At 37.7% G+C, this 16,499-nt stretch overlaps 1 protein-coding gene across 3 annotated transcripts in view; it reads left to right on the forward strand.

The window, feature by feature from the left end:
* CHN2 (chimerin 2) overlaps window positions 1–16,499 on the forward strand; it is a 260,121-nt gene that overhangs the window by 117,623 nt on the left and 125,999 nt on the right. For 2 of the 3 annotated variants that reach the window (XM_075212291.1, XM_075212290.1), the window contains 3 exons: window positions 370–405; window positions 8,827–8,940; window positions 10,965–11,250. In XM_075212291.1, the coding sequence (XP_075068392.1) occupies window positions 370–405; window positions 8,827–8,940; window positions 10,965–11,250 (436 nt within the window). The remainder of the gene's footprint in view (window positions 1–369; window positions 406–8,826; window positions 8,941–10,964; window positions 11,251–16,499) is intronic. The other variant, XM_075212289.1, reaches the window with a different exon arrangement.

Below are 16,499 nucleotides of genomic sequence, written 5' to 3' on the forward strand. Positions count from 1 at the left end.
CATCTCTTATGACTAGATTTACTAAATTGCAGATTTGAAAAAGTGGAGATGTTGCCTATAGCAACCAATCAGATTCTAGCTGTCATTTTGTAGAATGTGCTAAATAAATGACAGCTAGAATCTGATTGGTTGCTATAGCCAACATCTCCACTTTTTCAAATCCGCAATTTAGTAAATATACCCCTTAGTGTTTCAAGGAACTTTTGTTCTCATAGAGAAATTCAGTACTGTACTGTTGTTTTGATATATAATTTGTGTATCTTTCAGTCCAGAGACTAATGAGTTCTGTTTTTATGCCCTTAGTTTTCTTGGTTGACAACTAAGCCATTGTTATTAAATTCTAATGTTGTTTCTTATGTTTTATCACAGGTGGAGAATCGACCAAAGTATTATGGAAGGGAGTACGTAAGCAACCAAAATACTGTTTGTTTCTTAATAACAATCTGTATTGATGATTTGGGTGTTTGTACATTTTCTACCTGCATTTATTATGTGTTTTATTTCTTATGTATTAAAGTTCCTGGGGATATATTTTGAAGCCTCTGTGATCTCCTCCCTGTTCAGTGGCATAGTACAACCCAAACTACAGCTTCAATTGTTCTCTGATTCCATCACATAATGTAAATGTCTGGAGACATGAATATTTCTCTGTATACCTTAACAGACAACAGCAAATGGAACAAGGGGACATTTATTCTTATAATGAAAATGCTTTAAATTATGTCACCTAATTTAAATTAAAGATATTAAAAACGGTTCATTCTCCTTTTAGAAAATGCACAGGATTGCATTTATCTATGTCCCTTTATTTCAGTTATATTCTCAAATATATTAATATATAAAACATATCAGTTACATATTGTACAAAGGACTGGTCTCTCCTCCCGAAAACATTTGTTTCATAAACCTTGTAATGAGTCCTTCATTATGACTTCGCATAGGAAATAATTATATTTTTCTTGGAAATAATTAAATAGGGGTTATTGGGCTTATTTCAATGCACAGAAACAGATAATTTGTTACCCCTATATTTGTATGTGCAGATACTCATGTCAACACAATATGCAAAATATCTGTTCAAAAAACTCTCCCGTCCCCACAAGTCCTCCAGCCTATGCTTCCATTAATATATGTCTGCTTTATTTGTTGTTTCCTTCAGTGCATTTTAATATATAAAGTACTACAATATAACACTAGTTAGAAATGCTTTTTGTAATAATACTTGTTTTTTTTGAGACTCTGGATAGACACTGCACAAATCTCACTGCCAGGTGTACGTTCTTATTCTTGCTTTAAGTTATTATAGACACATTTTTTTTTTTACACAATGTTCTGTCCTTCATGTGATATCAGCAAGATAGTTTTATCATTGACTTATTTTAGTGACTTCAGTTGAGATAGGAATCTGGTTAAATGATACTCATATCAAAATACATTTAAATGTTAAAGGGGTAGTATTTATTTTTATAGCTAAAACATTTTTTGCTTCTGGGAAAAAAATTTTTTAATCCAGTTGTAGTGGACTGGAGAGAGGGAAGAACGCCAGTACAGGGGAGTGCACTTATTTTGTTCAACAGTGAACGCTATATATGTCACATATACTGTACTACCATATATATTATACCCTATACTGGCTTCATTTTTTTTATACAAGAAAAAAGAAAAGAAAAGGAAAGAAAAAGCATTCTAACTCAGAGGCACTCTACTGGCTGTATCACTATGTCTCTTATATAGGGAAAAGTATATTCAACTTTATTCTCTTATTATCTTATTGGTTAAAATTATTGAAATGTTATCATTTCTAAATGAAACAAGCCATCCCAAAATATTAAAATATTTGCATTTGAGGCATGTGAAAAATAAAATATTTGCTAAAACTTATAAGATTCCTGTGTCAAAAGAATAACTTAGGAAATATCTTACATACACTTGTGTATTAGTAAGCAGCATTAAAATATATTCTCCCATTCCAAATGGCCATTGTTGTTCTTCTAATGATAGTGTATTATTCAACCATCAGACATATACAGTATGTGTGAATGACTAAAGCTTCTAAACATCTAGGGGTCTCTGCATCAAGCTAATTTGGCAGTTAAACGATGCGTAAACATCTGTTTCCACATCTATAAGTATGGTTGCTGTGCATTACATGCCTAACAGATGAGATATGGCAGAAATCTCCTCCATGCAGCATCACAGTCCCCATAGATCAATATGGGGACTGCGATGTTCTGCAATGCATGAAGCTTTGATAAGCTTTGCGCAGAGAGGTAACACCCTATCAGGATGGTGTTACCTGTCATTTCCTATGGGATTCTGCTAAAGCGTCTGTGGCTTCGCAGAATCCGTTACGGTGAAGTGCTGTGCGCATGCGCACAGCACTTCCTGCTATCAGGTAAGCAGGAAAACCTAATCGGACCGCGGTGGTCACTTCGCCAGGGCTCCCAGAGTAGTCCCGACAAGATGCATTTCAGTGGTACATAAATATGCATCACTGCGATTTGCAGCGATACATATTTGCTGGTACCACATATTATTAATTCATAGACCCCTGAGTCCCTTAAAACTAACTGTTACTAACTATATTACATAGCTGTAACATAAAATCATTTGCTACTCAGATAAAAAGGATCAGGTAATGTGTTCATAATATGAGAAGAAATTATATCTGTCATATTTACATATTCATTAGCTCATGAAAAAGGTGCTGTGTTCTAATACTCTTACTAGCGACTAAATGTAATAAAGATTGGTGGATGATCTGTTAGATTTTCTAACACTTAAAACACAGGATTTTGGTATCTATCCTTCGTTTCATGTGACTTACTCTTGTTGTAGCTCCTGTTTATTCCCACTGACATAGGGAGTGCCTGGTATCTGATCATGGGAGGCTGCTGTTTTCATTACTAAGTAGTTTTCCTCCTCCCTTTATGTAAAGTAGTTTGTTGCTTGCACTATGTTCTATTATCTATCCTGGACATACTTTAATTAAAGAATTCCCTGTAAATTATCCCTGTAAAATTACCAATGTCATTTTCATTAGATTTTAAAAAATAAAACCTATTTAGCATGTGTAAATCCCATAAGTATTTATACTGTCAAATAGAGCATTCATCATCATCAACATTAATGTATTTAGTGCCAGCAGATTCCGTAGCGCTTTACAATTGTGGAAATACTAATGAAACAAATCTGTGCTAAAAATGAAAAAACCTGCAAAGCATTTGGCCAAAGGCAAATGAATGATGAGAAGCATTGAGACAAGTTTATAACTCATATTGTTACAAAACTCTGTTGTTCAACCCTACTGACAACTTAAAAGGTTTTTATTTAAATGTTATAGAAGGAACATGTAAAGAAGGTATAATAACGAAAACTGAATTTTTATCTCTTAAAGTTGAAAATCCAAGAATTACAAAAACTTTTATGCCACCTTATGTTCATAACAGACAGACACAACCACGGGAAGACCCATAATATCTGGACTTTCATAAAAAAAAATATATATTTTTATAGATAAACATTTATGACAATGTGTAATATATTTGTTATTCTGTATACAGGATACCTCGGATGTATTGAGAAGGATTAATGAACTCGTGTTGTATGATAATTGCTGGTTGGCAACGTGTGATCTAGAATCTCTTCATACCAGCATTAATCATTCACCTGGTGTATAAACAGTTGCTGTACATGGACTATACAACTAATGTGAATGTCCTTCTAGTGGATCTTGTAAAATTTGTTCTCAGCAAAAAATATTTTGTTTTGATGACAATTTTTTCCCTTCAGATAAGCAGGAGGTCCGTGCGTTCTACCTGTGCTCCAACGTATGCAGATTTACACTTGTCAGGGAAAGGAAATACTGATAATTTTGACACAGTATGGCTGTGCTATATAGATGACAGTTTGATAATATGGTGATCATCATTTATTTAAAGAATTAATTAAAGAACTAAAATACAATTATTTGAATTAGAAATTAACTTATAAGATCAGTAATGAATCAGTTAATTTTGTATATATTGATATTATGAGAGAGGGTGTTACATTAGATACGGCTTTATATTAAAATAAAAGAGCCATCAATAGCATATTTCACTGTATTAGACTGCATATAACCTCTCTTACCAGCGGCGTCTAACAAGGTGACTTTATATGGATCAGACATAACTGTTCTAATACGTCTTAAAGCCGAATCGAGGAATAAGGTCTGAGACTCATTAATATGGTTATCGTAGATAACAGATTAAGAAGGCATATTATTTCCCGAAAAGACAAGATAGGACATCATTAATATATCCAAATAATAAATCCATTTTAGATCTTAATAATCCACTAAGTTTAAGATAAAATGAAGGTTTTTATGGGCAAGGGGAATATATTCAAGATATCCTTAAGAAAAAAATAGCATTTATAATTTACAGATTCTGATGGTTGCTGAAAAATTTGTTCCAAGAATATACAGGAGTTGGAAGAGGACCAGAAATGTGAGAGATAAGGAAGTATATAGCAATTATGTCACTAAAACTTCAAGAAACAGAGATCGCTCTGGGTACAAGAGGGACAACATGGTGGAGAGGATCTTATTTTCTTTACCAAGAGGATTTGAAATGATTTGCTAAAGGCACTAAAAAGAAAGTCTGTGAATAAGGTTAATTAAGAATTTAAACCAATGAAGTGCAAGCATAGACTGGCATAGGTCTCCACAAATAACATATCAATAGTACATGTCATTCAGAGGTGGCAGACTTCAAAATTGTAAACAATTAATGCAAACAAAAGGTGACATAATAGTGTAGTATGTTAATTTGCTTTAGGTATATATAATTAATTGTTCATTAATTAATTTTAGTAATCACATTGCTTTGCTTTTTTCCATTTTTTCTATTTGTTAGCGCACATTTTATTAATATTTTGATAATACTCTATTTGACACTATAATCACTTTATGAGATTCACATATGATTAATATGTTCTAAATATATTTAATCAATAAAATCTAATAAATAAATACATTGGTAACATTACAGGAAGAGAGAAACACAGTATTTAGCTACCCTCAGTGATATTTTATTAATCTTGCTAGCTGACCTTGTAATCGATATACAGACTCATTTAGAAAATGTTATTCAGAGATTAAACAGACTATTGACCAGTAAATATGTCAGTCTAGGCTAGACATTTGTGATTTCATATTTCACTTTAAATAAAGTATGAGACTAGATTGGTGCGTCATGCCATAAAATCTACAGACAAATGGACACCCTCATTTGAAAGAGAGGCAATAACCCCTACACTGCAGAAAAAAATAAAAAGACCATGGATGGGGAGGAGGGCACAAATCTCCCCCGTTCTGGCCCCTTAGTAGTTATGGTTTGGTGATCACATGTGATTACCAGACAACACCATGCACTACAGGAACCATTAAGTAGCCCAAGATGGGGGAGGGGTTTTGTAATGCTCAGATCTCACCCTCCTGACTTCAAGAAACTATGGGGCCCCTAAATCAAATGATGTTGCCCCTTAGCAGTTACTATCTGGTTGTCACCAGACTATAACAGCCTACGCTATAAAAAGCACTAAGATTTCCAGAGTGCTGTGGTTTTAATGCCCAGATCTCCCACATCCTGGGGTCAATAAACTCAAAGGTACCCTCATTTGAAGCGGTAGGTTGTCTGTCTTTAAAAATGGGATACCCATATTTTTCCTACCTATTTTATGTACATCATTTTCAAGTGCAGAGTTTATTATGAAAACACATGTATAGATTGCTGCTTTTTGCTGTTTTGGAAAGGGGGAATGATGCGAAAGCAGTAGCCAGGAGGCATGTATTGGAGGTATATATATGTATATATATCTACTATATAAATGCCTAGTGGTGTGTGTGAAAAAATAAAAACCAAGCTGCAGCGCCACCTGCTGGGCATAGTTATACACTGACCTATTTATTTCTTGAAGGAGAAGTGACAGTTGGGAGTGGTTGGTGGTTGCCGGGGGTGACAGTGGGGAATTTTTAACACCTTAAGTAGCTTGATGAAGGATGTGGCGATGAAGATGAAGGATGAGGTGATGGAGAAAAATGATGAGGTGGTGACATGTGGACAAAACCACGTTAAAAAAGGGCACTTGCGTCGGGAAGTAACGCTCTTCCCCTGAGGAGGCCTGGGCTAGGCCCAAATGCATGACAAGAACCTTTTTAACACCTTGATTTGACTAGAATGCATGAGTATCATGCACGGGTTAACTTGTGTATATATATATATATATATATATATATATATATATATTTATATATTATATTCTTGCGGTTTAAATATTAGATAATCTAATAGGATCTTTAGAGGTCATTGATCAAACTTTATTATTTAGTCGCTGGTAAGAGTATTAGAACACAGTACCCTTTTCCTGAAGTAATGTATATGTAAATGTCATTTAAATATAATTTCTTCTCATGTGATGGAGATATTATAAAACAGATGTGAAGATGAATGCTTTTCTCTTAGCATATGATTTCACCTTACAACGATATAATATGTTTTAAGGTACTCGCTGCTCAGGTTTATATCTTCAGTCATTCACACATATATATCCGATATTAGAATGATACATTGTAATTAGAGGAATAGCCATTTGAAAGGGGAAGGGGGAATATATTTAATGCTGGGTACTAATACACAAGTGAGGATATGATATTATAAGAGAAACAAATAGCGATAACAGGATTTTCCTAAGTTTTAGGGCAAGAAGCTTAGAAGCCTTAACAAATATTTTAATTTTCCATCACTTTTTATGCACATCTCACATTCACTAATGTTAATCATTCACAATATCATCCCGTTATTTTTAAGAAATAAAATAATAAGTCATTACATTTTAATATAAGTTTCCCTATATATGAGACATATTGATATAGTACAAAGAGTACCTCTGAGTTAGATTGCTTTTTCTTTTCAGTTTTCTAGTTTGATACACACAGTTTCAAGACCTACAGCAGTGATAGTTGACCTGATACACTTCAGGGGCCACATGGGCGGCCCTTTAACCTTCAAAAGAGCCACACATCACCCTTAATCTCATTGATATGTTAAAACAATACATCTAATCATAGAACGAGATACCTATCATTGGGCATGCTAAACTAGTGTTACAAGGTGTAACAAAGCTGACATCAAAGCAGGAAGGGGCTGAGGGCCACAGGTGAAGGCGTGGAGGGCCACCTGTTGGCCACCATTCCATTATTCGACATTGCTGTTGAATAATATTTAATAATGCTTGTAGGATTGGGTGCCTAGCTCGTCTTGTAACACCTGGGGCCTGATTCATTAAGGATCTTAACTTGAGAAACTTCTTATTTCAGTCTCCTGGACAAAACCATGTTACAATTCAAGGGGTGCAAAGTAGTATTCTGTTTTGCACATAAGTTAAATACTGACTGTTTTTTCATGTAGCACACAAATATCAACTTTAAATTTCAGTGTACAAATTGGCTATCCAGTATTTGTGTGCTACATGAATAAACAGTCAGTATTTAACTTATGTGAAAAACAGAATACTAATTTGCACCCCTTGCATTGTAACATGGTTTTGTCCAGGAGACTGAAATAAGAAGTTTCTTAAGTTAAGATCCTTAATGAATCAGGCCCCAGAACAGCATGTTAAAGGCTATGGGAATGAATCCCATTGGTTACAGTGACCCTATCCCCACTTGCACTCAGAACAGTGGCATCTTTTGGACGTTTCTTGCTCTATTTATTTGCATCCTCAATAAACCCCCTACCCCAAGTACAAGAAGCACTGACTACCGCTCTATGTCAAACACATTTGCGTTTGACATGCAGTGTCTTTGGAGTTTTCCTAATGCCAGTGGGTAACCAGCCTTAATCACCAGAAGCGTTATCACCATCTTATTAATACATAGCAGAGAATGTAAGCCTTATTCACTTATTTTCCTTCTCAGTCATATGCTGACAAAAATAAAGTTCTGATTTCTATCATATGTACAGTCAATAAGAGAACTGTTTATTCCTTGGGGGTTATTTGTCAAGCATAGTTATTATACAGTCATTTTTGGCACCTTGGCACCTAACATACTTCTATTGTGCTACCTCCATAGAGACAGAAAACAGGAAGACAGCTACAGAGGAAACATTTTAACTTGTGCTCACCATTCACTGCTCGAAAAAAATAAATTGCTGAATGTTTGTTCCTTAAGGGCAAAACATCTCCCTGCTTTGTTCTCAATACTTCGCAGTATAGATTTATTAAAGCCTTTCACTTCCTGGCCCATTCATGTACAAGAATTGCATTGGGGTGGGGGTGTTCCACAATAGCAAAGTGGTACAACCCCTGGGAGAATTCCAAGTGCGCAATTAACTACCTTGCTTATGTGCTGTCAACATATGGTAGAGTTTGAGTAAGCTACTTGTGTTTATTTATCTGTTGTTGAACTACAAATGTCAGCATGCTAATCCAGCACAGGGTTAAATTAACCAAACAATTCCATCAACTCTACAGCCCCAAACCATAACAACCTCAGAATTCCAACAGCGTGATTACTTGATGATGCATTTGCAATGGGACTCAAATGACATATGCATGCTCATGGCTGTATTGTGATTAAATGTAGAAACATGTTTGCATTATAATAGTTGCAGAAGTGCAATATGCATCTGTTCTAAAGCAGTGGCAATGTAGCTATGCAATATATATAAAATGTATATGTTTTTGGTTTTAAATGTCTGACCCTGTTTGAGAACTCGCCCTGTATTTTATACACAGTTAATGCTATGGATGTTTGCTCATTGCATGTCTGTCATTCCTCAGGTTCCATGGTATCATTTCTCGGGAACAGGCAGACGGATTGCTGTGCACTGCAGATGGATCATACCTCATTAGGGAAAGTCAGAGGCAACCTGGCTGCTATACATTGGCCTTAAGGTAGATAATATCACAGTGCATGGCTAAAAGTCATTTATACTGTAACTTAGTTGGGGGTTTTAATCACAATGACACAATGAGACACATCAGACACAATGTTGTGCTTCCAATTTTCACACTGATTCTACATCTGGGTTGTTGTATAAGGGCAATGTGTAAAGTAGAGCTTTGGCAAGAGAAGCATTATGGTGTGACAGGGGAACAGCGTTCCTCATTCATTTTCATGATATGCTAACAGAGCGTATCCTCACTTCAGAATAACATGGTTTTCTGGGTCAGAAAATTGCAGGGTTCTAAAACACCCATCTAACATTGCCCTTTAGAAAAAAATTCTGTTCACATAATTAACTTAATTTAGCTCAGGTTATATCGGTTGAAAATTATGCTAAAATGTAAGCAACGCATTGTATCCTGTTGTTTGTGAAATAGACCATGTTGGATGGGTTGGTAATGGATCTGTATGTGTGTTTGTGTGGACAGGGGCGGGCTGGGCAGGGGGGCAGTCCAACCGCGGTTAGGGCCGGGCCCCCCCTCTCCGGTGCAATATTTCTTATTTATTTTTTTCGGCCGCATCACATAACATACAATGCGGCCGTGTCAGCGCACAGGCGGCCGCATCACATGACACTCGATGCGGCCCCAGCCTTAAACGTGCCAGCCCGCACCTGTGTGTTGACTACAATTATACCAGTTCACTGTTGTAGAAGAGTTAGTGTGTTTGGTGTATAATATATTGTACATCGCATATTTCCCTACTTGGGGGCCAATTCAAGTAATAGTGCGCAGGCTGCGTTATTCCTAGTATAACGCAGCCTACACACTATTACCGTTAGTACGGTAATTTTAACGTTAATTTTTGCTTGCACCTCTCAGGGCTGCGAGCAAAAATCTGGGTTAAAATTACCGTATTAAAGGTAATAGTACTAGCGCCGCGTTAATCATAGACTAACATGGCCGAATTGAATCAGCCCCTTGAGCTCTTTTCCATTAAGTATAGAATAGCACAATGTCCTTAATGTGATTCTAGTAGTTTTTGTGTAAAAGTTTTAGGCAGGTGTGGAAAAGATGCTGCAAAGGAAGAATGCTTTCAAAAATAGAAGTGTTAATAGTTTATTTTTATCAATTAACAAAATTCACTGAGAATGAACAGAAGAGAAATCGAAATCAAATCAATATTTGGTGTGACCACCGTTTGGCTTTAAACCAGCATCAATTCTTCTAGGTACACTCGCACACAGTTTTTGAAGGAACTCAGCATGGAGGTTGTTCCAAACATCTTGGAGAACTAACCACAGATCTTTTGTGGCTGTAGGCTTGCTCAGGGCTGTACAATAATGACTCTCTGCAGGCAACAGTGCATGGTTGGAGGTTCCTTGCAAGTTTCCACAATGTTGAGAAATACAGACAGGTATTTATCAATCATACAATACCATCAGGGAAGCATATTATTCGTTCTAACTTTATTCTGCAGCAGGACAACAACCCAAAACACACAGTCAATGTCATTAAGAACTATCTTCAGCATAAAGTAGGACAAGGAGTCCTGGAAGTGATGATATGGCTCCCACAGAGCCCTGATCTCAACATCATCGAGTCTGTCTGGGATTCATAAAGAGACAGAAGGATTTGAGCAAACCCACATCCAAGGAAGATCTGTGGTTAGTTCTCCAAGATGTTTGGAACAACCTCCCTGCAAAGTTCCTTCACAAACTGTGTGCAAGTGTACCTAGAATAATTGATGCATTGATGCTGTTTTGAAGGAAAACGGTGGTCACCAAATATTGATTTGATTTAGATTTCTCTTCTGTTCAATCACTTTGCATTTTGTTAATTGATAAAAATAAACTATTAACACTTCTATTTTTAAAGCATTCTTACTTTGCAGCATTTTTTTCCACACCCGCCTAACACTTTTGCACAGTATTGTATTTGTATATATTTATATTAACTTTCATTTTCTATTGTGTATTTGAATAATTGAATGTACAGTTGTATTTTTCTAACATTTCGCGCCTTCTGTCCAGGTTTGGTCACCAAACATTGAACTACAGACTTTTCAATGATGGGAAGCACTTTGTGGGAGAGAAGAGATTTGAGTCAATACACGACTTGGTCACTGATGGCCTTATAACCTTGTACATAGAGACTAAGGCTGCAGAGTATATTGCAAAAATGACAACCAACCCCATTTATGAACATGTTGGATACACATCTTTACTAAAGGAAAAAGTTACTAAAAGACTGAGCAGAACAAAGAACGAATCAAAGAAAGCTCACGTGTCTAATGAAGGAAATACCTCTGTGGAAAAGGTGGGTGGTGACATTTACGTTTTCAGTAACTGTAAGAAGCTGCAATTGGACTCCCGGTGGAGCATTGTTGTAGCCAGAATACCACACAGGCAGAGCATGGTCCTAGTTATTCAGAAGATTGGTGGGGTTCACATGGATGGGAGTTCATTTTACTCATTCAAAGAACCTAGTAAACATGTTGGTCCTGATTCATAAAGACACATATCTGCTGATTTGTGTGCGTATCATTACTCTGCACATCCACATAACTGGGTCATACGCAGCTAAACGCAGCAACCTGCAATTCATCTTCATACACAAAGCCTATGATTTCTGGGATGGAGTGAGGTGGGGCAAGGGGTGTTCACTCATACTCAGTGTACAGTAAGGGCATGCCAAACTCGAGCGCACGCAGCTATGTCTTATTCAAGCTTTGGGCATCTCAAAGTTACTTGTTTTTCTGCCGTATCTCTTGCTCCAGCTACAGGTCTAGTCCAAGTCCTGATCACTAGTGATGACATTCTGGGATGCATGCTATAACATGTGTTTTACAATCAGAAGCAACTGTAAAAATGTATTGTATGTTCAGTAGACATTAAGAACATCCTAATAAATATATATATCATGGGGGGGGGTTAACTTTTTGTCATTCATGCTTATAATATTAACAGGTGACATTAATTAAAAAAACATTTTTTTGTGCATTATTTTGCGATTTTATATTCCACATAGTCATTGGACGTATCCTGCAGTGTCTTGTGTAGCAGAGCACAGCAGACCTACACCCCAATTCATCTGCGCACCTATCTTCAAATGTATTTCTTGTGGAATCCGGGAGTACGCAGAGCCGATGTACGTGTGTCTATAAACAGACGCATGCTAAGCTCAGTATACGTGCCTGGATGAATCAGGCCCATTGTAACACAGATAGTTCAAAGAGCTCATGGAACAGTAAACACACACTTTACAACAACCAGTTGAATTTCTTCGTTTTGCATCAATTTCAATGTTACCTACATAGACCAGAAGCATTTATGTCTGGGACAATATCATGGATTTCTATGGGAGCTGTTTAGCTCTATAACAGGTAAAAATGTATAAAGGTTGTGGGAAATTACAAAGTGGTGCTGAGAAGTGTCAGCGGCTGTCATTGCTGTTGCCATCACTGTTCCTCCTTTGTTGATCTCCGCAGACTTCTTCTGTGAACAAATGTCTCGACTCCGTGTTAATCTAAGTGCTGATCGGCAGTCATGGCTGCTAGCTGCTGACTGTGTAAAGATTGTTACAAATTATTATTTTCCACTGTCTCTTCATATTCCAACTGTACAACGCCAGCGGTAGCTGCACAGGAATGACAGCCTCCATTGCCTGCATTACTAGTGGCTGCTCATAGTGTTTCTGCCTTGCAGAAGCCACATACACTTTCCCCACCACCAGTTACTCCAACACCTTATCAATTGATCCTCAATTGTGCTATACATTGTAAGGGCCATCTTTACCTTCTGTTAACTATTGTTTTATCTGTAATTTAGTTGTTTTATGATCCCCTCAATGTACAGTGGTGCGTAATATGTTAAAGGTTTATCAATAAAATATACTACTAAATAATAAAGTTATAGTCCACATTCAGATCACTTTATTGGTTTGTACATGCCTTACTGCAGCCTTTACTAAGATTGCTTTATCCTTCTGGATTATGTGCTTTTCAGCCACTAGATTACCTCCTGGAAGGAGAAAAGATTAGTGTGATATATTAAATAAGTGATGATTTGCATCCAGTCCTGAATGTATCCAGGTATCCACACAGGTAAACCTCCAGCACACACACAAATGGGATTTGTGCTATTGATATAGCAATTTTATTTAAATGACTGACATAAATGCAGTGTACATATATCAGCAGAATTGTATTATTTCCATCGCCCTTGGAGACGACACAGCTCTGCTGTGCTGCTTGCATTGGATAGTTGCATCCAAAGAGCAGTTTTGTGTAATTCAGTGGTAAAGAAAACAAATAACTGTGACTAATGAATGATATAAATACTTGACTGAGAAGCATTGAAAAAGCAGCATAGTAAAAAGACAAAGTAATGTATTGTGTAATACTTGCAGGAGGTTACATACAAGTTGATAAATTAAATGTGTGGGCATCACCTTAATCCAGGGTAATATATATATATTTATAAAATATTTTGGTGCTTCACCTAATACTTATTAGCAATTTATATAAGATCTGTGAACAAATCCAAACATGTTTGTACATCAGTAAGCAGAACCCATATTATCAGTCCAGACAAATGCTATATGTTCTGACAGTGCACATCCTCTAACCGTCATCTTTATTATAAGTGCTAGCAACCTTTTGTATGTTCTTCTTGAGTGCTTGGAGTGTTGATGTGATTTAGTTAAACGTGACTGAAGGAAAGAACACAGTTCATGGATTTCACAGGCAATTTGAAGTCATAATTTTCCGACCTTCATTGGCAAACAAATTAGCGAGCACTTCAGTCTCTGCAGAGGTTCTCTTCCCTTTGGGCAGGTTTATGTCACTATGTCATTGAGGTAATAATGAGAAAAAGCACATGAGATGTGTATATAAAGACGGTTTTGCCTGAAGGATCAGTCTTTGGTAGAATGTTTCTTTTGTAATAATTAATGCATTAGATATGTGTGCTGTATAAACGCCTGACTACAGGAGCATGGCTACATTTCTCCAGGGGATATAAAATGTATAGCGCCATAACTAGAACACTCTGTCCCTCCGTGTTTTTTTTTATTTGCAATAAGTCACCTACAGATTGTATATTGAAACATCCACAGAACAGACCTAGGGGTAAATTTATCAAGCTGTAGGTTTGAAAAAGTGGAGATGTTGCCTATAGCAACCAATCAGCTTCTAGTTATTATTTATTTAGTAAGTTCTACAAAATTACAGATAGAATCTGATTGTTGCTATGGGCAACATCTCCACTTTTTCAAACCTGCAGCTTGATAAATTTACCCCAAGATTACCTAGTTTTAAATATGAGCAAAGAATCCTAGCCTAGGGTTTTGGCCCCCAAAACAAAGTTGGCAGTATGCTGCCCCACTTTCCACAGAGATTGTGACCCATATTTAATTCAAGCCATTACTAGTCACATATTATATCATTATACCTGTTCTCTCTGACCAGGCGCGGGCTGGGAGAGGGAAGCCCGGGGGGCACACAGGCGGCCGCGTCATTGATGACGCGGCCACATCGCGTGTCATGTTATGCGGCCGCTTGTGCGCTGACATGAGATGCGGCCGTGGTGAAAACAGGATATATTGCATCCGGGGGACGGACGGCCGGCCTACCCCCCGGCCCTAATAACGGTAAGACTGGACGCCTCCGGGCCAGCCTGCCCCTGTCTCTGACCATCACTGCTGGAGAAGAGAAAACAAAACTGCTATCAGGAGAAACTGTATGTAGTTCTGAGACTTGGTCGGTCATCAAGCTCTTCCACCAGGTTACTTTAAAGGCAGCAATAGTGGGTGGTGAGTATTTAAGGGAGCACAGTGTGACCCAACATTAAGAGAGGGCAAACAGGGCAAAATCCTAAAGCGTCATGTCAAAACTGAGCCCTCATGCTTCTTTATTTCTTCTTTGCTAAAGGATGCACAGCAGCAGTTTTTGCTGCTAAATGATCCTTGCCACGCCTGCCCTTACTACCACCAAACAACTGAACAACTATCATTCATTCTAATGCTGCAGATAGCTGCTTTCGTTCCTGGTCTACAGTGTTTAAGGTGGCAGCTGAGTGTTTATATTGTTGACGTTCACTTTCACCAGCATGGACACCTTGCCCACACAGAGAATGTATGTTTCAGTAAACCTATATGGATTTTATACATTCAGCATGGCCTTGAGTATACAGGACTAGAGGTCATTGTCATTATCAGGGAGTGTGCAAGCCCAAGTTAGGGCAAACGGCTCAGCTTTCTGGTCCGAAGAGCAATTAGGAAGACAGTGAGCTTCAATACATGTATGTAAGATACAAACATCGTAACCTGACCTCACTTGTCATGGAGCATCCACAAAAAGGATGATGTCGTGATCTCATGCCTAGCAGTAATAGACAGTCATGGGATGAGTCATGTGAGCCCATTGTGACCTCCAGCATGACAGTTGTGGGATTAAGTATCAATTGTACCTTATAATTGTCAGGTTAGATGGGAGCATACAAGATAGCTCTTGTTTGCTAATTCTGGATAGCGCCAGGTGTTGTGTATGTTTGGACAGCAGTGTATAAACAGAATGACAATTAAGATCCATAAGGTGATGATATAACTGGACTTGTCCACCAGTACAGTGTAGGCCCGCAGACGTGTGGGTACATAGTGTAGCATTTGTTTTTCAGCCGCCTTGTCTACACTGTGGCAGTGACAATATTAGGACCACTGCTGTGGGGTTGGCATTTTTCTCATGGCTTCCTTGGTCCAGATGTCAGTAAATTTTGGACACTGGACACAAGACCCCAAATGTTAAATATGACAGTCTTTATGTCTTCGATGTAAGATATGAAGTTTATTCATGCTAGTGTGGGCACCTTTCTCACACATAAGATGTTTATGGAAACAGACATGGTTTTTCATATATTCAACATTTAGAGGCAAATTTTTGCCTGGGGTCAAGCGCACAGCACAGGTCTGTGGTTTCTGAGCAGCGATAGCAGAACAGGGATTGCAGTAGTACAATTACATCCGTAATACTTGTCAAATGTGCTTGTGGAAGCCTTCGCTGGCGAATCACTTCCAGCGTTGTTATCACCACCTATAACAATGTTATTGCTGGCAGTAACTCTTTTATGTTTAGATGAAACTAGAAAAAGACCCTATTACCAGTAAAATCTCCTGTTTTTGCCGGCTTTTCACCCTGTGACAAATTTACCTTTTAGTGCATTCATCTCTAGTAAGGAATCACTCACTGTTCGTGTCTCCAAACCCCATTAGCGAGTGTGCCAATTGTGTTTGATGAATAGGTTCCATGATTTAGCAAAGGTTTACTATTCAGTCAATCAGCAAAAAAATTAACAATCAGATTGCACCTACCAGATATCCTCAGTTCGGTTGTGTGGCGTTGGAGCCCGTTTGCCTTCGTTCATACATGTTGCTTCTGATCGTCGGGAATCAGAGAAGAGGTGGAGGGAGGTGAAGGTTGAAGAGAGGAGAAATGGATGAATATGGGGAGGAGGGCGCCAGTCGTCTTAGTTGTCAGGGCACGAACATGTCTAGTTACAGCTCTAGATAGA

The sequence above is a fragment of the Mixophyes fleayi genome, chromosome 5 (genome assembly GCF_038048845.1).
Source record: "Mixophyes fleayi isolate aMixFle1 chromosome 5, aMixFle1.hap1, whole genome shotgun sequence".
Lineage (NCBI taxonomy): Eukaryota > Metazoa > Chordata > Amphibia > Anura > Limnodynastidae > Mixophyes > Mixophyes fleayi.